This window comes from Octopus sinensis, linkage group LG10, assembly GCF_006345805.1.
Source record: "Octopus sinensis linkage group LG10, ASM634580v1, whole genome shotgun sequence".
Lineage (NCBI taxonomy): Eukaryota > Metazoa > Mollusca > Cephalopoda > Octopoda > Octopodidae > Octopus > Octopus sinensis.
Genome location: NC_043006.1, coordinates 51,827,157 through 51,849,656, shown reverse-complemented (window position 1 = coordinate 51,849,656; position 22,500 = coordinate 51,827,157). Strand labels below are relative to the sequence as shown.

Below are 22,500 nucleotides of genomic sequence, written 5' to 3'. Positions count from 1 at the left end.
AAAATATTGGTTTCAAAAATTAGCACGAGGCCAGCAAGTTCAGGAGAGTAGTAAGTCGATTATATCGACCCCAGTGCTCAACTGGTACTTTTTATCGACCCCGAAAGGATGAAAGGCAAAGTGGGCCTCGGTGGATTTGAACTCAGGACGTAAACACAGATGAAATGCCGCAAAGCATTTTGCCCGGCATGCTAACGATTCTGCCAGCTCGGCACCTTTTAGAGAATTGAGTGTAGAATCTGTGAAGTGAAACTTTGGTGAGCTTGAATGGAAGTGCTGTTCAGTTTGTACAGAGAGTAGATATCGTTGCAGTTGCGACAGAAGTAAGGAGATGAAACTGGACATCTGTGAGCTAAGAGTTGTAGTGGGTTGAATGTCAGTCAATCCATTAATTGGCTCTCTCTCTCTGCGATGTGGTTTGCGGGTAACAGTGCCATCTCAGATATGTCTGCAGGAAGCTAATGCGTATTTAATTTTGTAGAGGCTTTGTGGGCGAATAGGACCAAAGTATTTCTTGGTCTTAAAACGGAAGTATAATCTTTGTGTTGCAGTTTAAGAAATGCTATCTATATATCTTTAGAAACGCATAAGTGTCACAACCTCTTATGATATTGAAGAAAGTAGTGTGCTAGCAGAGTCTTTAGCACATCGAACCAGTTCTTCCAGTACTTTACGTTATGAGTTCAAATCCCACCGAAGTCAACTTTGTCCTTCATCCCTTCGAGGACGACATAATTAAGTACCAGTCATGTGCTGGGGTCGATGTAACTGACTTGTCCTTTCCCCTAAAAGTTGTTGGTTTATAACCTTGCAAAGTACCAGTGCTCCCTTCGGGCAAATGTAATCTCAGTAATTTATAAGCCATGGCGGAGATGCGTGGCTTAGTGGTTAGGATGTTGGACTCATGGTCGTCCCTTACTCCTTTCTTACCATTTCCAACTTACCTCTTCTCCCCACCATCGTTCGAAAATTCCGATTCCCCCCAGTTCGACCTCGTCATTTTCTAACGCGTCTGTAACTCATTCCTCTCTTCCTTTAAGCGTGTCCACAAACTGCATGACGTAGTAATCTGCAGCATCTACCTATACTGCGCTACCAACCCAACTTTCCCTCTGCCTGGCCCCCGTTACCACACGCTTTCCTCGCCAACAACACTACACCTTTTGGTTTAAATACTTACTCATACCTGTGCTTTTAAGACCCCTGCACATTTTTTGTTATGTGATAGGTCTACACAGGAAAATTGCAGGAATTTAGTCGACAGATTCACCGAGCATTTTTGAGACATCCGATTCGGTAATGTATTAATTATTGCTCGTTATTTTAGCGCACCATTCCACAGAACGCCTCTTTGTTTTAGTCTTATATTGCGGATCTCCAACTTTGGCCCTGAGAAAAGAGAACAGAACTTAAAATCCTTCTTGGAACTTTACAACCATGTGGATTGAACTCCCGACTTCTTTTACAATTCGTTTGCCATGTTTTCAAATATTCACACATTATGCTATTTCATTTCAACATGCATGCACCCTCAGTTACACAAACGTCTAAAATTAACACAAACAAACAAACATACGCATGCATTCGCATGTTATTTTCTAACGCACACACAGTACATATTCACCAGTACAATAAAACAAAATACAGGTTTATCACTGACACAAGCACATACACTTCTGAAAACGCGCTCACACACACGACCACACAAAACAACGGCCATGTATAACATTCACATACACATACATACGCATCTGTTATTGACGCAAGCATACGCACATGTTAAATACATACGGCAAACCCATACACACAAACACAAACACGCAGACACCTGCTATTTTCTGTGACACACTATACATAAAGCATGACACCTCAACAAACACAAATGCGTATCTACTATTGACACAAGTACACTGTCACATGCCAAATACACACGCACGCACATACATACATACATACATACATACATACATACATACATAATACATACATACATACATACATACATACATATATAAATTATATGTACACATACACAAATTAAAAACACAAACTTTTGAAAACAATAGATACGCTTATAACAGATGGCACTTACAGTCAAAATTCTCACTTCATATATTGCTAGAAATAACTGTTAAACCCTTAGAACAGCAAGGAAGAACATGGGGGTTTTCTCCCCAGTCAATATTTGAAAATTTGCTTCCTTGCAGTTCTAAGGGTTTAAACTATTATTTCCAGCAATATAGGTGCTACCTAACACCCTCAGTCACAGTTAGTGGCGATTGAACTTTTCCATTTTAGTTTTATATTGCATATGTTTTGTAATTTTCACTCGTTGTCGAGTGAAGTCGTTCTGCCACGTAGTGCGTCTTTGTTTTGCAGGGCTTCTCCCCTGTTCGTCGATTTTTGCGATGTATGAAACGAAGGTGCTTCCGTGAAATTCTGTTTTCTACTGCGGAAAACGGCAGCCGAAATAGTTGTCAAGCTTCAAACAGCTTACAAGGACGCTGCCATGGGCAAGACGAAAACTTATGAGTGGTTTCCACGCTTTAGGAATGGTCACGCGTCTCTTGAAGACCAACCTCGTTCAGGACGACCGTCGACCTCCTGAACGAATGAAAACACCATGAAAATTCATGAACTGATCTTGGAGAACAATTGACGAACTTTTTGATATGACTGGTGTGTCCTGGAGCACCTGCCAACGAATTTTGAGCGAGGAATTGGGAATGAAAAGAGTTGCAGCAAAATATGTGCCTTGCTTGCTCATGGAAGATCAAAAGCAGTCATGACTGAATGCGTATCGTGAACTGAAAGAACTGTTGGCAGTTGATCCAGACCTTTTTTCGAAGGTCATCACTGGTGATGAAAGCCTTGTGCTACGGCTATGACCCGGAAACGAAGCAGCAGTCAAGTCAATGGAAGAATTCAATATCACCACGTCCCACAAAAGCGTGTCAAGTGAGGTCCAATGTCAAGACGATGCTGATTTGTTTCATCGATGCGAAAGGAATTGTCCACACAGAATTTGTTCCTCCTGGTCAAACTGTTAACGAAGTATTTTACTTGGAAGTTCTGAAGCGCTTGCGAGACTCGGTGAGACGAGAACGACCCAGTTTGTGACAAAGTGGAGAGTGGTGGTTTCATCACGACAAAGCGCCTGCGCACACCGCCTTGAGTGTGAGAGATTTTGACGAAAAACGACATGATCCCGCTTACCCAGCCTCCCTATTCACCCGATCTTGCGACATTTTTTACTCCACGGAATGAAAAAAGTCCTTAAAGGAAAACGTTTTGGAGATGTGGAAAAGGTGAAGAAAAAATAACGGAGGAGTTAAAAGGCATCATTTCGCAAGAGTTCCAGGCTTGCTTCGAACAGTGGAAAACGCGTCTGCACCGATGCATTGTTTCAAATGGAGAATACTTTGAAGGCGATAAAAGTGTAAACGGAGTGGCTGTGTGTTAAGTAGCTTGTTTACCAACCACATGGTTCCGGGTTCAGTCCCACTGCGTGGCACCCTGGGCAAGTGTCTTCAACTATAGCCTCGGGCCGACCAAAGCCTTGTGAGTGGATTTGGTAGACGGAAACTGAAAGAAGCCCGTCGTATATATGTATATATATATATATGCGTGTGTGTGTTGTGTGTTTGTGTGTCTGTATTTGTCCCCCTAGCATTGCTTGACAACCGATGCTGGTGTGTTTATGTCCCCGTTACTTAGCGGTTCGGCAAAAGAGACCGATAGAATAAGTACTGGGCTTACAAAAGAATAAGTCCCGGGGTCGAGTTGCTCGATTAAAGGCGGTGCTCCAGCATGGCCGCAGTCCAATGACTGAAACAAATAAAAGAGTAAAAGAGTAAAGAGTATGTAAAAGTAAGTAAATAAAATAATACTGCAAAGTTTCGGTTCCTTTTGGGTATCTCTTCGTACCTGTAACACCTGCTAAATGTGTTGAGTGCCCTTTTTCTTTCGCTTGTCCTCTCATTCGCATGTGTGTGTGTGTGTGTGTGTGTGTGCATGAGCGCATGCGATGGCATGCGTGTGCGTGTGTGTGCATATGTATGCGTATATATATATATATACGCCATGGGCTCTTAGGAGCCTAGTTCGATTTGTTTTGCTCCGCCTCTGTTCTGTTTTTGTTTTTTCCAACGGATTTCCTATTTCTTCCTGAAGAGAAAGACACAATATGGTCTCATTATTCAATCGGATTTTGGTAAATTGTGCCTTTCGAAACACGTGTAGAATGAAATAAAACGATTTCTGTTCAAACTTCGTTCAGCTCCATTTCTTCAATTCACCAATAATATTTTAATTTCAATTATCCGCACCAACGCACGGTTGCAACACCATATGGTTGTACCTCCAACCGTGCTGTCTTCTGCTGTGATTTTTGCTACCAAGGTATCGGTTAAACTTTTGATTAATCTGCTACAAGATTATTCATCTTTCTATTCACATAATATATATATATATATATATATATATATATATATATATATTATATATATATATATATATATATATATATATATATATACAGTGATACCTTGCAGTACGAGTTTAATTCGATCCACGACCGAGCTCGTTTTACGATTTACTCATTTTACAAGTGAATTTTTCCCATTGAAATTAATTAAAATATAATTAATCCTTTCTAGCCCCACAAAACCACACGAAAATTATTTTCTATGGGTTTTAAAACAGATAAGGCGTAGTTACAAGTAAGATGACAATTATAAAAAAGAGAATGCATAGGAAATATTTAAACTGTTTTATCAATTAAATTACCTCAAAGATGGAACGATTTTATGTGCAAGGAAGAGGATTACTGTCTGGAAGGAGGATCTCTTTCCATTAAGGCTTCATGAAGAAAAATTTCTAGCGTTTTCTCTCTCACTTCGGCTTTTTGGACACACACTCTTCACTTTTTACACTTGCCAGTCGTTTCATTAGAAACATATCAAGAGAAGTCTGCCTTTTTCCTGCCGTTTCAAAATGTTACGAAAATGGGCCAGAGCAGTATCATTAAATAAAGTAGCTGCACGACCTGTAGCTACTTATTCAGGATGATATTTTTCTACAAATTCGGAAACATACTGCGACTTAGCCAACATTGCTTTTATATCACTCGTAGAGATAGCATCCTCCACTACACTGTCTTCGGCTACACAGCCAGGCCATATCGATGATTTTCATGCAGTTTACAATGTTGTAGTGCTCCTCTCAAAACTTACGAAGTATTAGATTTGTATTTTTAGTGACTTCAAAGCACTGACGAAAGAGGTGTTTCTTAAAATTAGAAATCACCTGATGGTCCATAGGCTGCAAGATATGGGTGGTGTTGCGTGAAAGGACATAACTTTTATAAATCTAAATTCATCCAGGATATCATCCTCGAGGTTAGGAGGGTGAGTAGGTGCATAGTCGAGAATGAGGAGTGTCTTGAGAGGAAGGTTGTTCTCCGAAAGATACTTTTTCACTGCTGGTCCGAAGACAAAGTTGGCCTACTCTGAGAAGAATTGCCTACTGACCCAGGCTTTAACGTTTGTCCTCCGTATGACCTGCAGCTTCTCCTTCAGGATTTTTTACGACTTGAACGCTCGTGAGTTTTCGGAATGGTAGACAGGGAGCAGCTTATTCTTGAAATCTCCACTCACATTGGCACATAGGGCGAGAATTAGCCTATCTTTCATAGTTTTGTGGCCTGGCATTTTCTTCTCTGAAATTATGTAGGTTCTGGATATTTTTTTTCCAAAAAAGGCCAGTTTCTTCAAAGTTGAATAGCTGCTTTGCGAATACCTGTTAAATACCTGTTGTTTCATCACAGTTGAATACCTGCTCCCTTGGCTGCGATGAGCTGACGGAATTTACGCATGAAATCCGCAGCTGCTTCGTTGTCAGAATTCCCTGCTTCTCCATATCTAACGACGCTATGAACACCAGTCTTCTTCTTGAAGTTATCAAACCAGCCGTGACTGGCCTTAAATGCGTCTGCTGATGTCTCCTCTGTTGATGTTCCAGGGTCCTGCTTCAGGAGATTCCGATACAGTGCTCGTGCTTTCTCGCAGATGATGGTCTCTGTTATCGTATCCCCTGCGAGTTGCTTCTCATTGATCCACAGGAGAAGCAATTCTTCCATCTCTTCGTGGACAAACGTGCGTTGCTTAGAGAGCTTGGAGACACCCTTTGCTGTCGTAACGGCCTTGATCTCGTCCTTTTTCTTCAGGATGGCGCAGATCGTCGTCGTGCCTCAGTCGTATTGACATGTTATGTCCACTACACGCACTCCTCTCTCATGTTTATCAATGATTTCCTTCTTCAATTCTATCGTAATCAGCTTTTTCTTTTTCTCAGCACTGTCCTTTGCACTAACATTCTTAGGACCCATGGCTAGCAGAATTAATTATTATAAAATAATAGCCCAAAAGCATAAAACTAAACAAAAACACAACAGAGATGCTGTCACAACGAGGTAAACAGGTGAACTGAGCGAGCAGATTTTGCGCTTGTCGGGAGAGCGTGTGCAACCTGAGCGCCGACTAGCGGTCGCTTGTATGAAACTCGCTCGTTCTGCGGATTTTCGCTCGTACTTCAAGACAAAAATTCGCACGAGCCTCAGCTCGTACAGCAAATTACTTGTACAATGGTGCACTCGTACTGCTAGGTTCTACTGTATATATGTATTTCTGTGTGTATGCATATATATGTATATATGTATATATATACACACATATGTATACACACATATGTATACACGCATGTATGTATGTATGTATGTATGTATGTATGTATGTATGTATGTATGTATGTGTGTGTGAGAGTGTGTGTGCGTGCGTGCGTGCTTGTTTTTCCCATTCAGTTATAATTAAAACAATTTTACATTAATCTGATGGGTTACTCAATACTTTTGTTGAGTTCAAACTTATTATTGTTCTTAAAATATTATTGACAGTGGCTTCGAAGTTTCGGCCAGTTAAACCACCATATATGTGTTGGGGTGGCGGAGGAGAGATGAAAGGAACTGTTCTTATTTTACAAGTGACTTATTCAGAAACCGTGTGTTGTGAAACAATTACATCATCGAACTGCTATTTTAAGCATTTCAAATCACTCCTTTACTGTTATATACAACTTCAATGTATTTCTACATAGCACTGTCTATTATTAAAGGTCAAAAAAGTTTTTGTTCTTCGTACACCTGGATCCCACTCGGATCGTTGATAAAAGAATTGCAAAGGAATTTTGTGCCAGTGGCTCGGTGGTAGAAGTGCGACGAAACCTTTTCGAACGTCATAATAAAAGCAAAACATTAATAAATAAACGAACTGTGGACGGTGCATTTAAAAGTTTTCTTGTGTAAATGATTAAAATGACACCCGCGATGGGATCGTTATACATAGCGGCGACCGTAGCATTGTTGCTGGAGGCGCCGGTTCGGGTTGTGTTAGGAGTGACTGCGATTTTCGACCTTCTGTCATGGACGAAGCTTAGAGGAAGACATGATTTCAACACTGAGAGTTCATGATTTTATGTGATCTTTAATTCGTATAAGCATCATATAAGCACTGTCACTACCAGACACTGCACCACCGTTATCACCATTACCAGCGTCATCATCATCATCTTCAACATCATCATTGCTTTCGTCGTCTTCGTCGTCTTCGTCGTCGCCGCCGTCGTCGTCGTCATCATTATCATCATCATCATCATCAATATCATCATAAGCAACATCATCGACTTCATTTCCATTCTCATTCTCGTCACAATCCTCATGAACCTGGAATAAATTTTATATTTGCCAGTAGTGAAAATGACCAACTCCACGAGCAAGGAATCTTTATTGAAGCAACATCTCCAGTCATTCCAACAGATACCAACGAACAACATTTATACAAGAAAACCTCAAGGTGAGAAACAACCACGACCCTAATATATCTTCTACTACCAACATTTTTTTTTGTGCCGTTTAATCAAGAAGTGTAGTACCTATAACTCTTCTCTAACTGTTTATTTTTTCAGGGCTTCCAAGATAGGTAGATGAAAGGGAGGTAAATATACTCAAACTAAAGACCAGGCTCGATGGCTAACATTCTGAGTGAACTCCTCAAGAAACGCTCAGATACAAGACGTGTAATTACGTCTATCTTTCCCCTTCGAGAACTGAGATCACAAACAAACAGAACGAATATCAGAAGGCATCTCGTCTGATACTCTAATAATTCCATCAGTTCATCGCCCCCGGACAGGTACTTTATTTTATCGACTCCGAAAGGGCAAATAACCAAGTTGATCTCAGCAGAATTTGAACTTGGAGCACAGTAAGTCATCATAAATATGAAACATGTTGCTCTATACTATAACGACCAGATCAAGTAAAACATGTTTGAAACTTTCTGATCGATCATATAAATCTACTAGCAGTATAACCCGGCCTTGCCCGGGATTAACTTACGATTATTAAGCTAATCAAGTTCTTTATTTCAAACCAAACTAAGTAATATCGACTCTCAACAAAACACTTTTTTACTCAGTGTAAAATAAAAGCAAAACTCTTTCGCACCCAAAGTAATGTGTGTGAGAGAGAGAGGGAAGGAGAAAGATGAACGACTTAAAATAAATAAATGATTTAATAAATATATTGTAATTGTTGTGTGAGAAAGTATATATACTATGATTATAAAATATAGTGTCTTTCAAAATCATCCTGAATTTGAACACTATATCTCGTGCTTAAGAAAAAACAAAACATTTTACATTATATTTTTTATGAACGTCGTCACTTACTCGCTCTCTCTCCCTCTCTCGCTTTGTCTTTCCCGTGAAACTCTCTGCCTCTTTCTTCCACTTTTCTTTATCTTATTTTTTTTGTTAGACGCCGTCAAAAAGCTATGGCTGATATTTTTTATGGCTAAAAGCTATAGCGGAAAATAGATTTTTACGCTATCCGCGGGTGCCATGGGAAAACAATAAGTTGACAAAACCCAGATAGGATGTTGATGAATGTCCTCCTAAAATTTGAGCGACATGCGTGCTAATTTGTGGATATGCATAAATTACAATCGCACGCGCGCGCACACACACACACACACGCACACACGCACACACATCATGCCTTTTATAGATATGATAGAGCAGCTCTATCAATAAATGTAACAGTATGATGGCGCAGGATGATTATAGCCCATTAATCTAATCTAAGATTTACGTATTGTTTTGTTCTTATTTTTTTATTTTGCTTTTGTTAAGTTTGTTGATGTTTATCCAAATCGGCCTCGATTGAACAGATATATGGCTAAAGGTCTTCCAGTAATGATCATCCAATCTTTTTGCATTGATACATAGTATCTAGAACTGCATTTTTCAAAGTACCTTTCCTTTTCTCATGTAGTAGAATGCATGTGTTTTGAGTGAGACTTGGTTATCATTTTAGTAGTTCGAATAATTGTGAAATATCCTTCACTGATACGTTTTCTCATTTGTACTAACAGCCTTTCTTTATGGCATAGTTATTTCTAATTAGCTTATATTGTCATTAAACTTAGTTATTCTAATTTGTTGTTATTTAGCTGTAGGTCAACACTGACCGAGGAGACCTAAGATCAAAGGCATTTCAGTCTTGATAAAAAAAAAACGTCTTTCCAGGGATGTGTCTAGGATTATTTCATCCACTGTATGTTTTCTTAATCTAAGCCAGTAGGCTGTGATATGAGGGATATATGGCTACAATTTCGATCATGCAGAATGATCACGTAAATGCTCCTCCATTGTCTCATATTGTAATTTGTAGTTGACCAAGGTGATTATATTACATTTTTATCAGTCATTGATTGATACTAGGCTGTACAGTAGAATTTATTCGATTTAGCAAACTTCGGGGTTTAATTAGTACTTATTTTATGACCAAAGAAGACGCAAAGAAAAATTGACATTTAAACTCATGTAGAATTTCAACACAGAATGTAGAAGGTGTAACTAAATGCTGTAATGTATTTTCAGTTCTACGTACAACAATATCTTGTACTCACCTGTCTTTTCTTCACTTTTTTAATTACAAAAGCGAGTGAAGTAACGCCGTGAGAAAATTCTGATTTGAAATTCTAATGTAATGTGACAAACTTCGTTATTTTCTGCCATCTTCTCTGTCTAAATTATTATACATAACTTGCGCCTATAAAAGATAAGGACGCAAAGTAAAAACAGCAAAGAAGGAAAAGAAGCCCAGAAAATTATTGATTGTTTTAAAATATTAGATGATACTGCACATGGTACAGAGCGAGAATGTTCTAATATCGCTCTAGAAAAATGTTGATTGATGTTACTGTTATTGTTATTGTTGTTGTCGTCGTCGTTGTCATCGCTGTTGCTGTTGTTGTTGTTGTTGTTGCTGCTGCTGCTGTTGCTGCTGCTGCTGCTATAATCTCTAACGTAAGTTTTTTTTATTGTGTTATTCCTCATTGCGTCGCTGTGTATTAGATCATTCTTTATCGAGTCATTCCCCATTCTGTCATTCCCGACAGATTACTTCCCATCGTGTCTTTCTCACTAGGTCATTAGGTCATTATTTAGGTCATTTTTCATTCGAACTCTCATAGGTCATTCTTTGTTGAGTCAATCTTTGAGAAATTCCATAGAATCAAACTCAAAGGGTCACTCGTCATCTGAAACTTTCCTTATTGGGATCTTCGTCTTTGAGTAATTCTTCACTGTCATTCTCCCCAATAGTTCATTCTTAACTCTGTCAATCTCCGTTATGCCACCCTTCACTGCATCATTCTTTAAAGTTAAAACGTTCACCTTGCTGTCTCACAATACACTTTCTACGGCAACATTTTCCCTCATTTTTCAGAGAGTGCGTCTTCTAAACAAAAGATGCCACGACCGATACTGCCCCCTATTACACATAAGGGACAAGAGCGATATGAATGGAAATGTTTACACGACTCTTACATGTGGACGCTAGCTCGTACGTACAGTGTAAAAGACATGAGAAGATGCATTCGTAATCGTTACATGGATATTTTACTACGTGAAGGCAGTAAAGGTAAGACTCTGTTGACAAAAAGACGGTAAGGAAATATCATGGCGCGGAATTCATTGCAACTCTTATTTTAGATTTAAAAGTCAATGTTTCTTATGATGTCTTCTAAATATTTATTCCGTTATTGCCCACAAGGGGCTAAACATAGAGAGGGCAGACAAAGTGATTAAGTGATTACATTGACCCCAGTGCGTAACTGATACTTATTTAATCGACCATGAAAGACTGAAAGGCAAAGTCGACCTCGGCGGAAATGTTTTCTAAATATCGTAACATTAAAGATGATTGCACCACCTCTAAAAGACCTGGAGTAGAAATTTAAAAACAGAGTCTGTTTCGAAGTACTACATTTACCAAGCTCAAATACATCTGTCGCCTCCTCTGAATTTCAGCTTACTGATAATAGAAAATAGAAATCAGTAATTCTAATTTTAAAATTACCCATTTAATAATCACCTAATCACCATTTTAAATTGTACTAATAAAGCAAAATGTATTACTTTCTTTCTTATATTTGATAAGAGGAAAGTTTCCCGAAATATAATTGAAGTTATGTACGTAGAGTGTAGTGCAGACATTAGAGTATGTAATGTCTGTCACTCAGGAAAACGCTACGTAATGGCTACAATCTTTTGTCTTGAAAGTGAGTTCGCCGAAGCTTTACAATACAATGTTCATCATCATCATCATCATCATCATGCAGAATGTGGAGTACACTCATCCTCTAGTTAAGGCCATTACTAGAACTTCGACTCTACTTAGCCTATTGGAACTCATTCCCCCAATAAAGTAGAGAAGTTGAAACTGTAAGGTAGCTGAAATACGTCAATTTTGCTATACTTCTGCTTCTTAGAGCTATATGACTCCTATCATTTGATATTACTTTACAACTGTAACTTCAAAAATAAATGCGCCCTTTTAAAGCCTAGCCAGGCTCATGGGTCCGGTTTCCTGGTTTCTATGGAGTATGTGTTCCCCAGCTGGACGGGACGCCAGTCCATCGCAGCGTTACTCATTTTTGCCAGCTGAGTGGACTGGAGCAACGTGAAATGAAATGTTTTGTTCAAGAACACAACGCGTCGCCCGGTTCAGGAATCGAAACCACAATCTTACGATCATGGTGATGACACCCTAACCACTAAGCCACGCGCCTCCACACAACTGTAACTTACATAACTTAAAATCAATTGTCATAGCCTGAGACACAAAATTAGTGATGATGATTGCGTATGAACTATTAATATTTCAACCTAAAACTTTTTACAATATTGACAACACGTCAGAATGGCCTGCTGAAAACATCACTTTTTATCCGAACTTTCGAATTACTTTCTTTCTTATATCTATAAGAGGAAATTTTTTCCGAAATATAATTGAAACATTAAACAACCTATGTAAACTAATACAGTATCTTGTCTTTGTTTTTACTAATAGATATTGCCTTATATATTTTGCTTACACTTACATAGCTTAAAAGGTTTTCCTGTTAATATTTATATCATTTACACATTACAATACTACAAACAAATTACAATTCTCTCTTATACAGTATTGATATGGTGAGTTCTATCTGTCACCAAAAGAATAAGTGTAATTAAAACTCATTGTTTCCACTGTCTTCTAGGCTTCCATTCTCCACACACTATCCAAGCTTATGCAGGTTCTATATCCGCCGCTCTTTATAAAGATTCAAGAATGATCGAAAAGAGTAAAACTCCAGACAAATTCGATATTTTATTCAAGAGAAAATCGAAATCTCATTCTACAGATACAGAAGGTGGTGCTACTTCAGACAATAATAATTATTCTAAGTTAAACTCATCGCAGTACGTATCGTTATTTGGTTTTCTTCTCGTTTATATTTTGACCCAGGTTAGGCTTCACTCACTAAGCCTATGATCAAATGTGTTCTAGCTATGACTACACTGTCTTTTATACAGATATAATGCATTTAGCTCAACAGAATCTAATTTGTTCAGGGGTGATGCTTATTAATAAACCCAGGCAAGTCCATGACCAGAAGTCTTCCAGTCGTGACTATCCTGTTTGTTTGTTTGTTTTCGTATTCATTATTCAAAACAGTTGAGTGATTTGTGGGAGCTTGAGCTGCCAATTACAAGAGATCGAGTAACTGCATAAAGGATCCTTTGTCGGACAGGAAGTGATGTGAAACGACTGGGATGCTATTTTTGGCAGATCGAGTACATTAATAGACTCTCAAACACCCACATTCTCTCATAGACATGCATGCTTGTATGTATGTATGTATGTATGTATGTGTGTGTATGTATGTCTGTCTGTATGATTTTCAAAAGTAAAATAAACTGGAGGGACGTAGCACCAAGCCGTACGTGTCTAAAGTTTAAGGTACTACTTAATTGGTTAAAGTGTAGATTATATACTTCTATCCTTGCACTATTGTCATTCTCTCCACCTCACTCTCAACCTAACTCAACCTTTTGCATTAGCTTACACCTTGAAGAATATATAACAACGGCGCTATCCATAGTTTAAAAGCTTTGTTTATAAACTGCCGTAGAATAGTATGCAGTTGGCAGCCTCTCACATCTTCTAGTAGATTTTTTTCTCGCCCTTTTCAAGCCTAGCCAGGCTCATGGGCCCGGTTTCCTTGGCGTATATGTTCCCCCCAGCTGGACGGGACGCCAGTCCATCGCAGTGTTACACAAGACACAGGAAGAGAGAATGAGAGAAAGTTGTGGCGAAAGAGTACAACAGGGGTCACCACCACCCCCTGCCGGAGCATCGTGGAGCTTTTAGGTGTTTTCGCTCAATAAACACACACAACGCCCGGTCTGGGAATCGAAACCGCGACCCTCCGACCGCGAGTCCGCTGCCTTAACCACTCGGCCATTGCGTCTCCACTCTAGTAGATTAACTGTGAGTATTTTTTATGTTGTCTTTTAGATATCAATTTAGTATTTTTGGTATCGGGATTTCTCATAACAGTATGGTTCATTAATAGCTGCATGTATTGTCAACCACTTACCTCGAGATAATTTATACATATCTGTTTCCATTTTAAAACGTATCTATAAAAGTTTTACTTGAATATTGCGAACCTTTGCTGATCAACTAGACAGTTTTGGGAGGGATTGTGTGATCTAGAATACTTTTTAATGTATACTATAGTAGCAACAGCAGCAGGTCCCCAGAGCAGCACTCCAATCTCTTTGTAAAGATCAGCAACGAAACAGACTGAAGTATAGGCTTAGGTCTCCCGTGATATTAAATGTATGGAGGTCATTATATGGGATCAATCAGAAATTTGGATGCCTACCATTTGAAACAGCAGTATTAACTACAGATTTTCATGACCATAGGGTACAAAACCGTTGCCATGATATGTACAGTGTTATGATTGAGTCGTCGTCGTTATGATGAAGAAGAGGTTTGTCTGCCCCCATTGATAGATATCTCTCCACATAGAAGTAAAAGGTGACTGTACGTGTACGTACAGGATTATATATATAGGCGCAGGAGTGGCTGTGTGGTAAGTAGCTTGCTTACCAGCCACATGGTTCCGGGTTCATTCCCACTGCGTGGCACCTTGGGCAAGTGTCTTCTGCTATAGCCTCGGGCCAACCAAAGCCTTGTGAGTGGATTTGGTAGACGTAAACTGAAAGAAGCCCGTTGTATATATGCATATATATATATATATATATATATATATATATATATATATATATATATATATATGTATGTGTGTATATGTTTGTGTGTTTGTGTCCCTCCCCCAACATCACTTGACAACCGATGCAGGTGTGTTTACATCCCCGTAACTTAGCGGTTCGGGAAAAGAGACCGATAGAATACGTACTAGACTTACAAAGAATAAGTCCTGGGGTCGATTTGCTCGACTAAAGGCGGTGCTCCAGCATGGACGCAGTCAAATGGCTGAAATAAGTAAAAGAGAAAAAAGAGAGTATATATATGAGCGGTGAGAATACAGTTATTTGCATATAAACTGATATGTTCACGTATATGCATACGCACAAACGTTTCGTATGTATCTGTGTTATATTTTGACACTTAATTTTCAAGCAGGAATTCTAGTATCGTGCGAACTAATGCCAGGAGACAGATTCCACGAATTAACCAACAACATACAGGAAAAGGGAATTCAGAAACGAATGTTTTGAAACCTAAGCCACTTGAAAATTGTCCTCTTCCAGAAAAGGGCACTACAGGTACGAACTTTCGTAACATTGTTCCATACATATGCGCGCGCGCCTGTGTGTATGTGAATGTATGTATGAATATATGTGTGTGTGTGTGTGTGTGTCTGTTTGTCTATCTGGTTTCTATTTGCTTCAATCATTCGAAAGACCCAAATATATTTTAGGTTATGCGTTTCTTCATACCATACATAAATTTGCTTTTTATTTGTGTGTTTTTTTTTTAAACTGAACGGGCCTGTATTTCCCTGTGTTTCGCTTCTTGTTCATTTTTTTTTTTTCGAACTTGTTTCATTATCGTCTCCTTTCTCGTGTTTTATTTATTATTGCCTAATTTTTCTCTACGAGTTGCTTGCCTTCCAGCCTCAATAGCTGTTGATACCGCTGTTTCAATCAATAATTCAGTCCTAAATTGCATGAAAATTGCAGAAGCAGATTGTTGTACTCAAACAGAACTAAAATATACTAAACTAAAATCACACTGAACATTTTTTTTCTCAAAAAGGAAAATAAGTTATGTTTGCAAGGAACATTTGTTGAACGTAAGAGTTTGGTTGCTGATTGTAATTGTTAGTAAAAACAGTTCACTGTTACTATCTCACAAACAACATTTCCTTCTAAATAGGACATATATCCACAGAAATATGATGCCAGTTCAATAACATATCAACTTTAGCCAACGATAGCCACTCTATTAGGCGGCAAACTGGCAGAATGGTTAGCATGCTGGACGAAATGCTTAGCAGTATTTCGCCTATCGCTACGTTCTGAGTTCAAATTCCGCCGAGGTCGACTATGCCTTTCATCCTTTCAGGGTCGATAAAATAAGTACCACTGGGGTCGATGTAATCAACTCATCCCAAGCTGCCCTTGTGGCAAAAATTTGAAATGAGAGCCACTCTATTAGCCTGCAATGAGCCTGATCAAAGAAGCAGTTACAACTCTTTTTGTCTCTCGAATTGGAAGAGCAAAAACATGAGCTGAAATGTATTTTTAATGAAATGTTGCGAGGGAAGATTGAGGCTATTCAAAACCTGCGACTACGAGACTGACCATATTTAACTGAAAAAATTCCAGGGGGTTTCATTGGCGTTCATTGACAATATAGCTAAGAATATTCTCATTTGTGTGATATTCCTTAAGTTTGACAAATAAACTCATGTTTTTTATACTTTCCACAACTGCTTAATATTTTAAAAAATTAAGAAAGCAAAAACAATACAATACCATAAAAAGCCAAAATGGATTTGGAAAACGACAAGTTTGTTGATCTACGGAAGGCTATCAACTATGTGCTGAAATGTAAACAAATAAATATATATACATAGCTCATCAGCAAAAATTGAAAAAGAGAAAAAAATATTTGGACTTAAGAGAAAAGTGAAGCTTTGAATTCAAACTGAAACAATAATTGGCCAATTGAAAAGAAAACTCTATCATTTGAAGAGCGCAGCCGAAAAAAAAATTTTAACAGGAAATTTTGATGAAATAAAAGATCGACTCAAAGTTGCGGGGATGGCTGAAAAGATCACAGAAGCGCTTCTCAAGAGGATACATTTAGAATGATCTTATAAGAAAGTTTATCGAAAATATATGCACAGTTTTTTTTTTTATTAAAATATATTTGGTCTTTGTTAGATTAGAGTTGGTTTATAAAATTACCACATTTATATCCTCAAATAGCTATCACACCCTGTATATGCACTTAAGCAATTAGCGAAGTCATGATGTGAGCCACCAAAGTGTAATCGCTTGCGAGTAGTGGTCATAATTTGTGTGTGTGTGTGTGTGTGCACGTGTGTCTGTGTGTGTGTTTGTGTGCACATGTGTATGTGTGTATGTATGTACGTGTGTTTACACATATGGACATATGGAGGCACGTGTGTATGTGCGTATGTATGTATGTATGTATGTATGTATGTATGTATGTATGTATGTATGCATGTATGTATGTATGTATGTATGTAGTATGTATGTATGTATGTTTTTACATTTACACATATGGACATATGGAGAACAGCTTTTCTTTTTAAGATGTTTTATTGAAAACAAGACTACATTCTAATTTATTCATGTTCGTTAAAGTTCACTTGTATCTACGAATCAAACCCTTATTGTTCGTTTGGAGCAATAGTCACCTTTATGAATGTTTACAGGCTATCTTCGCCTCGTTCTCCGAGTGTAGACCGGTTTGGGTTTCTGCCTATATTGGATTGCTGCTCATGCTTATATAGACATTCCCGCCAGAATGTTATTGTCAGAGTGTATATACATGTATAATTTAGTTACCGAGAGAAACTGTCTATATCCCTTTGGCTATTTTTCAACGCCTCCACCCACGAGACATATAAGACGCACTCATCCTTAAATCGAAGACAAGCCCAAATGCTTGGAGCTGATTTAAAACCGCGAAAGACACTCAAGGACCAGATGATGATGTTCAACTAGTCGGTGATGGATTTAGTTAGTCTACCACCCAAAATAATCAGAACTCATAGTCGGAACAAATGCCACAAGGCAATTTGTCCGGAGTTCTAACAGTTTCACTAATCCAAGTATTTTATTTTATCGATGCAGAAAGGATGAAAGGCAAAGCTGACCTCGATAGAACGTAAAATGAAAAGAAATTACGCAAAGCATGTTGTCCAACGCCTCTGACAACTGTGTGTGCTTGGGGTGTCTATGTGTGTAGAATGTGTGTGAGAGAATTTATGGAAGTGTATTAATTTAGAGAGGAGGGAATTCATAAGATAGAGGCATAAACGAATAAATGGTTATATATTTAAACGAACGCTTGAGTTATGTATAATTATGTATGTGTATCCATGTAATAATTCCTTGTTCATTTATTAAACGAAAGTCTATTGGTTTGTTTATTCAGGGAGACGTCGGAAAGGTCGTGGAAACTTTGACAGAGGGAAAAGTCAGATTGAAAAAGAACAAGGATCAGAAAAAGAAGAGATGGAGGGTCAAACGACAGGGAAGGAAGAAGATAACCTAACAAATACTTCCAATTCCAACCAACCTGTAGAGAAAACTAATAACAGAACAAACTTCCCACGTGGAATTTCTGAACGAAACCCTAACAAGAATAAAGGTCGTAAAAGAACAGCCAAAGATGAAACAGTCACAGTAGATGTTGAAGAAGAGAAACATCAACCGAGAGATGATTCCAAAGTAAATGATTATAGTGCGAAAGATAAAATCGCAGGGAAAAAAGATGTAAACACACGTGAAAATATCAAACAGACTAAAAGGAAGGAAAAATTAAAAAAGAAATCGAATAAAAATACTGAAGTTCTAAGAAAAAGTAGCAAGACTGTTGATTCCCAGTTACCCGAATATTCTAAACAAAACGATGACGCTGACCCAGATATAAAAAATACTCAAACTGGTAAGAACGATATGAACAATGAAGAAACCGTTGATAATTATTCCAATAGTAATGAAGAGAAAAATAAAGAATCAATGGTAAGACAATCACCAGTTGATGTAAATGTAAATAAACAAAGTGAAGTAGTTTCTGTAAATGAGAGTAACGCTGAAGGCAAGGATGATAGTGGAAATGCCGACAATTTTTCAAATAATACTGAAAAGGAGGAAAGTAAATCAGAGGTTACAAATGACCCAATTATAGATACTACTTCAGCTGACGTAAATAAAACAGACCAAGAGAATGTTAAAACGAGTGAAGAAGAAAAGCATACATCTGACAATGAAGATATGAAATCTGAAACATCTCGAGACAATGTTAATGCTACGCACACTAGTGATAGATTTAGTCCACAAAAATCTAACGAAAAAGTAGATGACGTCTCAGAATCATCTACTGTGGACTTAAAGCAAACTCCAGAGTTAAAAACCAGAGAGTCCAATGAAAATATCAATATTAATCAAGAGAAGGAACAAGAACAATTTCCAGTTGACAATGAACCTAACTCTGTAGAGAGGAAATCTGATTCCATATTAGAAAGAAATACTCCTAAGAAGTATACAGAAACTGATGAAGAAAACGGTGAGACTTTGGATAATTCTCCATCACTTCATAACACTTCCGTAGATGATGATGATGGTGATGATGTGAATAGACTTGCTGCTTACCAAAAGGAAGTTATTAATGATGTTCAGGAAAGAGACAATGAGACAAAAACCAAGGATGCAGGTGGTGATACTGATATGAATGAAATGGAACTTACAGCTGAGAATCTTACAGATGATATTGATGTAACTGATGCTGCAAAAACTGATAATGAAAATGGACGTTCGGACAGCAATTTGCCCGATAAGATAATTGCAAAGGATTCTATGAGTGAAAATGTGATAACTAATGCAGAACAGCCAACAGAAGAGACAAGTACAGCAGCTGAAGTTATCGACAGTGATTCAAATGTTTCTAGAGATGTAAATATTGATAATAATGCATCTAAACATTCAGATGATAATGCTGTCTCTGATACTGACACTATCAATAACAACACAAATACTGTAGTTGATGAAGGGGTCGATACGAAAGCTGTTGATGACGGAAATATTTCCCACCAAACTGATAAAGACTTAGTCACTGATATATCTGAAGACACTGCTGTAACAGGTGATATTCAAAACTCCAATGATTTGGGAGACGTCACACCTGACAGTGTAAGCTTAGTCCGTAGTAATGTGAATTCAGACAAGGCAAGACGAGATTCCCTTCAAGAAAATGATGTCCCATCTCACTTTAACAGTGAAGATGGAGTAGAAAATGAAACAAATGACATAGAAAAGAACTTTAATGATGGTTCCAGAAACACGAGAAATGATGAATATAATGAAGACTCCTCAAATGAAATACCAAATAATGTACCCCAAAAGCCTATTGCTGACAGCAATAAAGAGACCAGTGATATAAATGCAAATAATGGTCAAAATAGCCAGTCTAAAGAACAGAAAAATATTTCTAATGGAGAAAGTGTTGATAACTTTATAGATGATAGATATGAAACGTTGAACCCTTCTGTTAACAATGGAAACCGACTTGAAGACAATTCGCCAGCGATGACGAGTTTCGTCGAAAATAACGACAGAAAATCTGGTGAAACTAGTAAAATGGATGAAAGTGATAACATTTTAAACGCAGATGTGGAAAATACCGAAAACGATGATGTTACATATAGTAAAAATGGGAACTTTCAGAACGAGAATGTTGGCGGAATCGAAGTTTTATCTGATACTGCTCGAGATAAATCTGGAACTCCTGACGTGCTTGATAACAGCAATGACAGTTTGAGAATCGCTGATACAGAAGACAATACTCAGAACATAAATGAAGATAAAACATCCCTACGCGAGAAAAACGATATTAGGACCGAGAAAACTGAGCTTGATAACATGACCTCTGACTGTGAAGGCTTCGTTGCTGCAGATAGCAAAACTCAAGACCAACATAGTTCTTCTTGTGTAGAAGAACGTGATAATGATGAAAATAATGATGGAGATGTAGATGGTGACGGTCACAGAAGGGATGATGATGCTGTTGATGATGACAATGGTAAAGGAGGTGATGTTACTGAGAGAAGTAGAGAAACTATTAGTTTAACTAGAGACAATAATGAAACGAATGATGATGTAAATATCGCGGAGGACGGTTCTACGGAACCTGACGTTGGTGACAGTGTAGAAGTTAAACCGAGTAACGATGGAGATGTGCAGAATACAAGAACAAACTCAGAGAGTACGATTAAAGATGTCATATATAGTAACGGTAGCCCAACCGAAGGTGGTGAGGCTAACGGAAGCACTGTAAATGTTGCAGAGACTATTGCTGCAAATACTGATGATAACACAGTAAAAAGGCGTGACAGCAGAGATGGTGGTGGTAATGATGTCTCACAGGAAGTTTCAATGAGTATTGATGAAGATGGCAATGTTAATAAAGTTACAGGAAGTACTACATTAGCTGGTGATGTTAATAAAGATGCAGTCGTAGAGAAGAATGCTATTGAAGATAATGTTAGCAATGGTGAATCGGATGTTACAGGGAAGGCTACTGATAACGATAGCATTAACACTGCTTCGGTAGGAATTATAGATAGTGCTACTACTGACAATATTGCCGACAAGACTGAGTTTTCTACTGTAGATGAAGATGATACCAATGCTACATCAGAAGTTACAGAGAGTAATCCTGTTGATGGTGACACAAACCTTCTTGCTTCAGGGGTTACAAAAACTACTCCTGGAGATGAAAATGTGAACAATGATGTAATGAAAGTTACAGACAGTCATAATGTAGACAGTGATGAAGCGTATGCTGACAAACGAGTGACGGACAGTAATACTGAGCACAATAGTGATAATGATAAATCAACAGAGAATATGAACAGTACTGCAAAGGATGAGGACGGTAACCTTGTCCCACCGATAATTACAGACAGAAATAATGGAGACGGTGAAACTAACGTCAGCGCGGAGGAAGATATGCAGAACGCTAAAGAGGTTAGTGATGTCAATAATGCAGTAGAGAATGAAGGGTCTAGTAGTGATGATAAAAATATCGGCTGAGGAAGAAGAGTGAGCTACTGACACTATATCAAGGTACTATCATCATTTTGCTGGGAATTGTAAAAGTTAAAAAATAAAAGAGCGGAATTTGTATATTCGGAGTAGAACCAAAATACTTGAACATGTATTTTTACGTAAGAAAACATTTCCTTATGCGGTCATTTGTAATTTTCACAACATTGAATACATAAAAAAAAATGAAAAAGAATATGTTGATTCATAAATATTGGTGATAAATTTTGTGAAATCCTTGCCTTATCCATCCATAGACTAATTTAGAAACATTGTATTGGTCAGAAATAGTAAGTTCCCAAGGAGAATGAAAGAAAAGGGGAACGCGATTATGATGGACAAGAGAAGATGGCGTCCAATACTTTCATGTATGACTTAACTCAAATATGACGTAATACAAAATTCAGTAGTAAATATGTCAACTTTAAAACTGATTTCCAACGAAACGTGACTTGTCATACGTTATGAATAATTGACCTGTTGTTTCCTGTTTAAAAAAAATGTTAATTTATTGGTTGTTGATGTTGTTGTTCTTTTTTTTTTTGTTATAGTTGTTCGTAGTGACTCTAGGTGATTAAATAGCAGAAGGGTGACAGAGAGACAGAAATATCAGAGTCGTTCCAAATAACTTATACGTTATGATTCGAGATTCAGTTGAAGGTATTCTTCTGTCGACACTCTTACGGTGTCTATGGAATTGGTACAAATACTGTA

The 22,500-nt window shown here is 38.0% G+C and overlaps 1 protein-coding gene and 1 long non-coding RNA gene across 8 annotated transcripts in view; one reads left to right on the top strand and one right to left on the bottom strand.

Annotated features, from left to right (window-relative positions):
* The window catches only part of LOC115216217 (protein PFC0760c-like), a 63,797-nt gene extending 41,500 nt beyond the window's left edge, over window positions 1–22,297 (top strand). For 5 of the 7 annotated variants that reach the window (XM_036506644.1, XM_036506642.1, XM_036506643.1 and 2 more), the window contains 5 exons: window positions 7,803–7,907; window positions 10,847–11,041; window positions 12,663–12,864; window positions 15,101–15,246; window positions 18,116–22,297. In XM_036506644.1, the coding sequence (XP_036362537.1) occupies window positions 7,811–7,907; window positions 10,847–11,041; window positions 12,663–12,864; window positions 15,101–15,246; window positions 18,116–21,774 (4,299 nt within the window). In that variant the 5' untranslated portion in view covers window positions 7,803–7,810 and the 3' untranslated portion in view covers window positions 21,775–22,297. The remainder of the gene's footprint in view (window positions 1–7,802; window positions 7,908–10,846; window positions 11,042–12,662; window positions 12,865–15,100; window positions 15,247–18,115) is intronic. The other 2 variants (XM_036506647.1, XM_029785416.2) reach the window with 2 other exon arrangements.
* LOC118765129 overlaps window positions 7,745–22,500 on the bottom strand; it is a 20,185-nt gene continuing 5,429 nt past the window's right edge. The window contains exons 2-3 of the long non-coding RNA XR_005000980.1: window positions 10,026–10,168; window positions 7,745–7,777 (exon numbers count right to left, since the gene is read on the bottom strand). This is a non-coding gene — a long non-coding RNA (uncharacterized LOC118765129). The remainder of the gene's footprint in view (window positions 7,778–10,025; window positions 10,169–22,500) is intronic.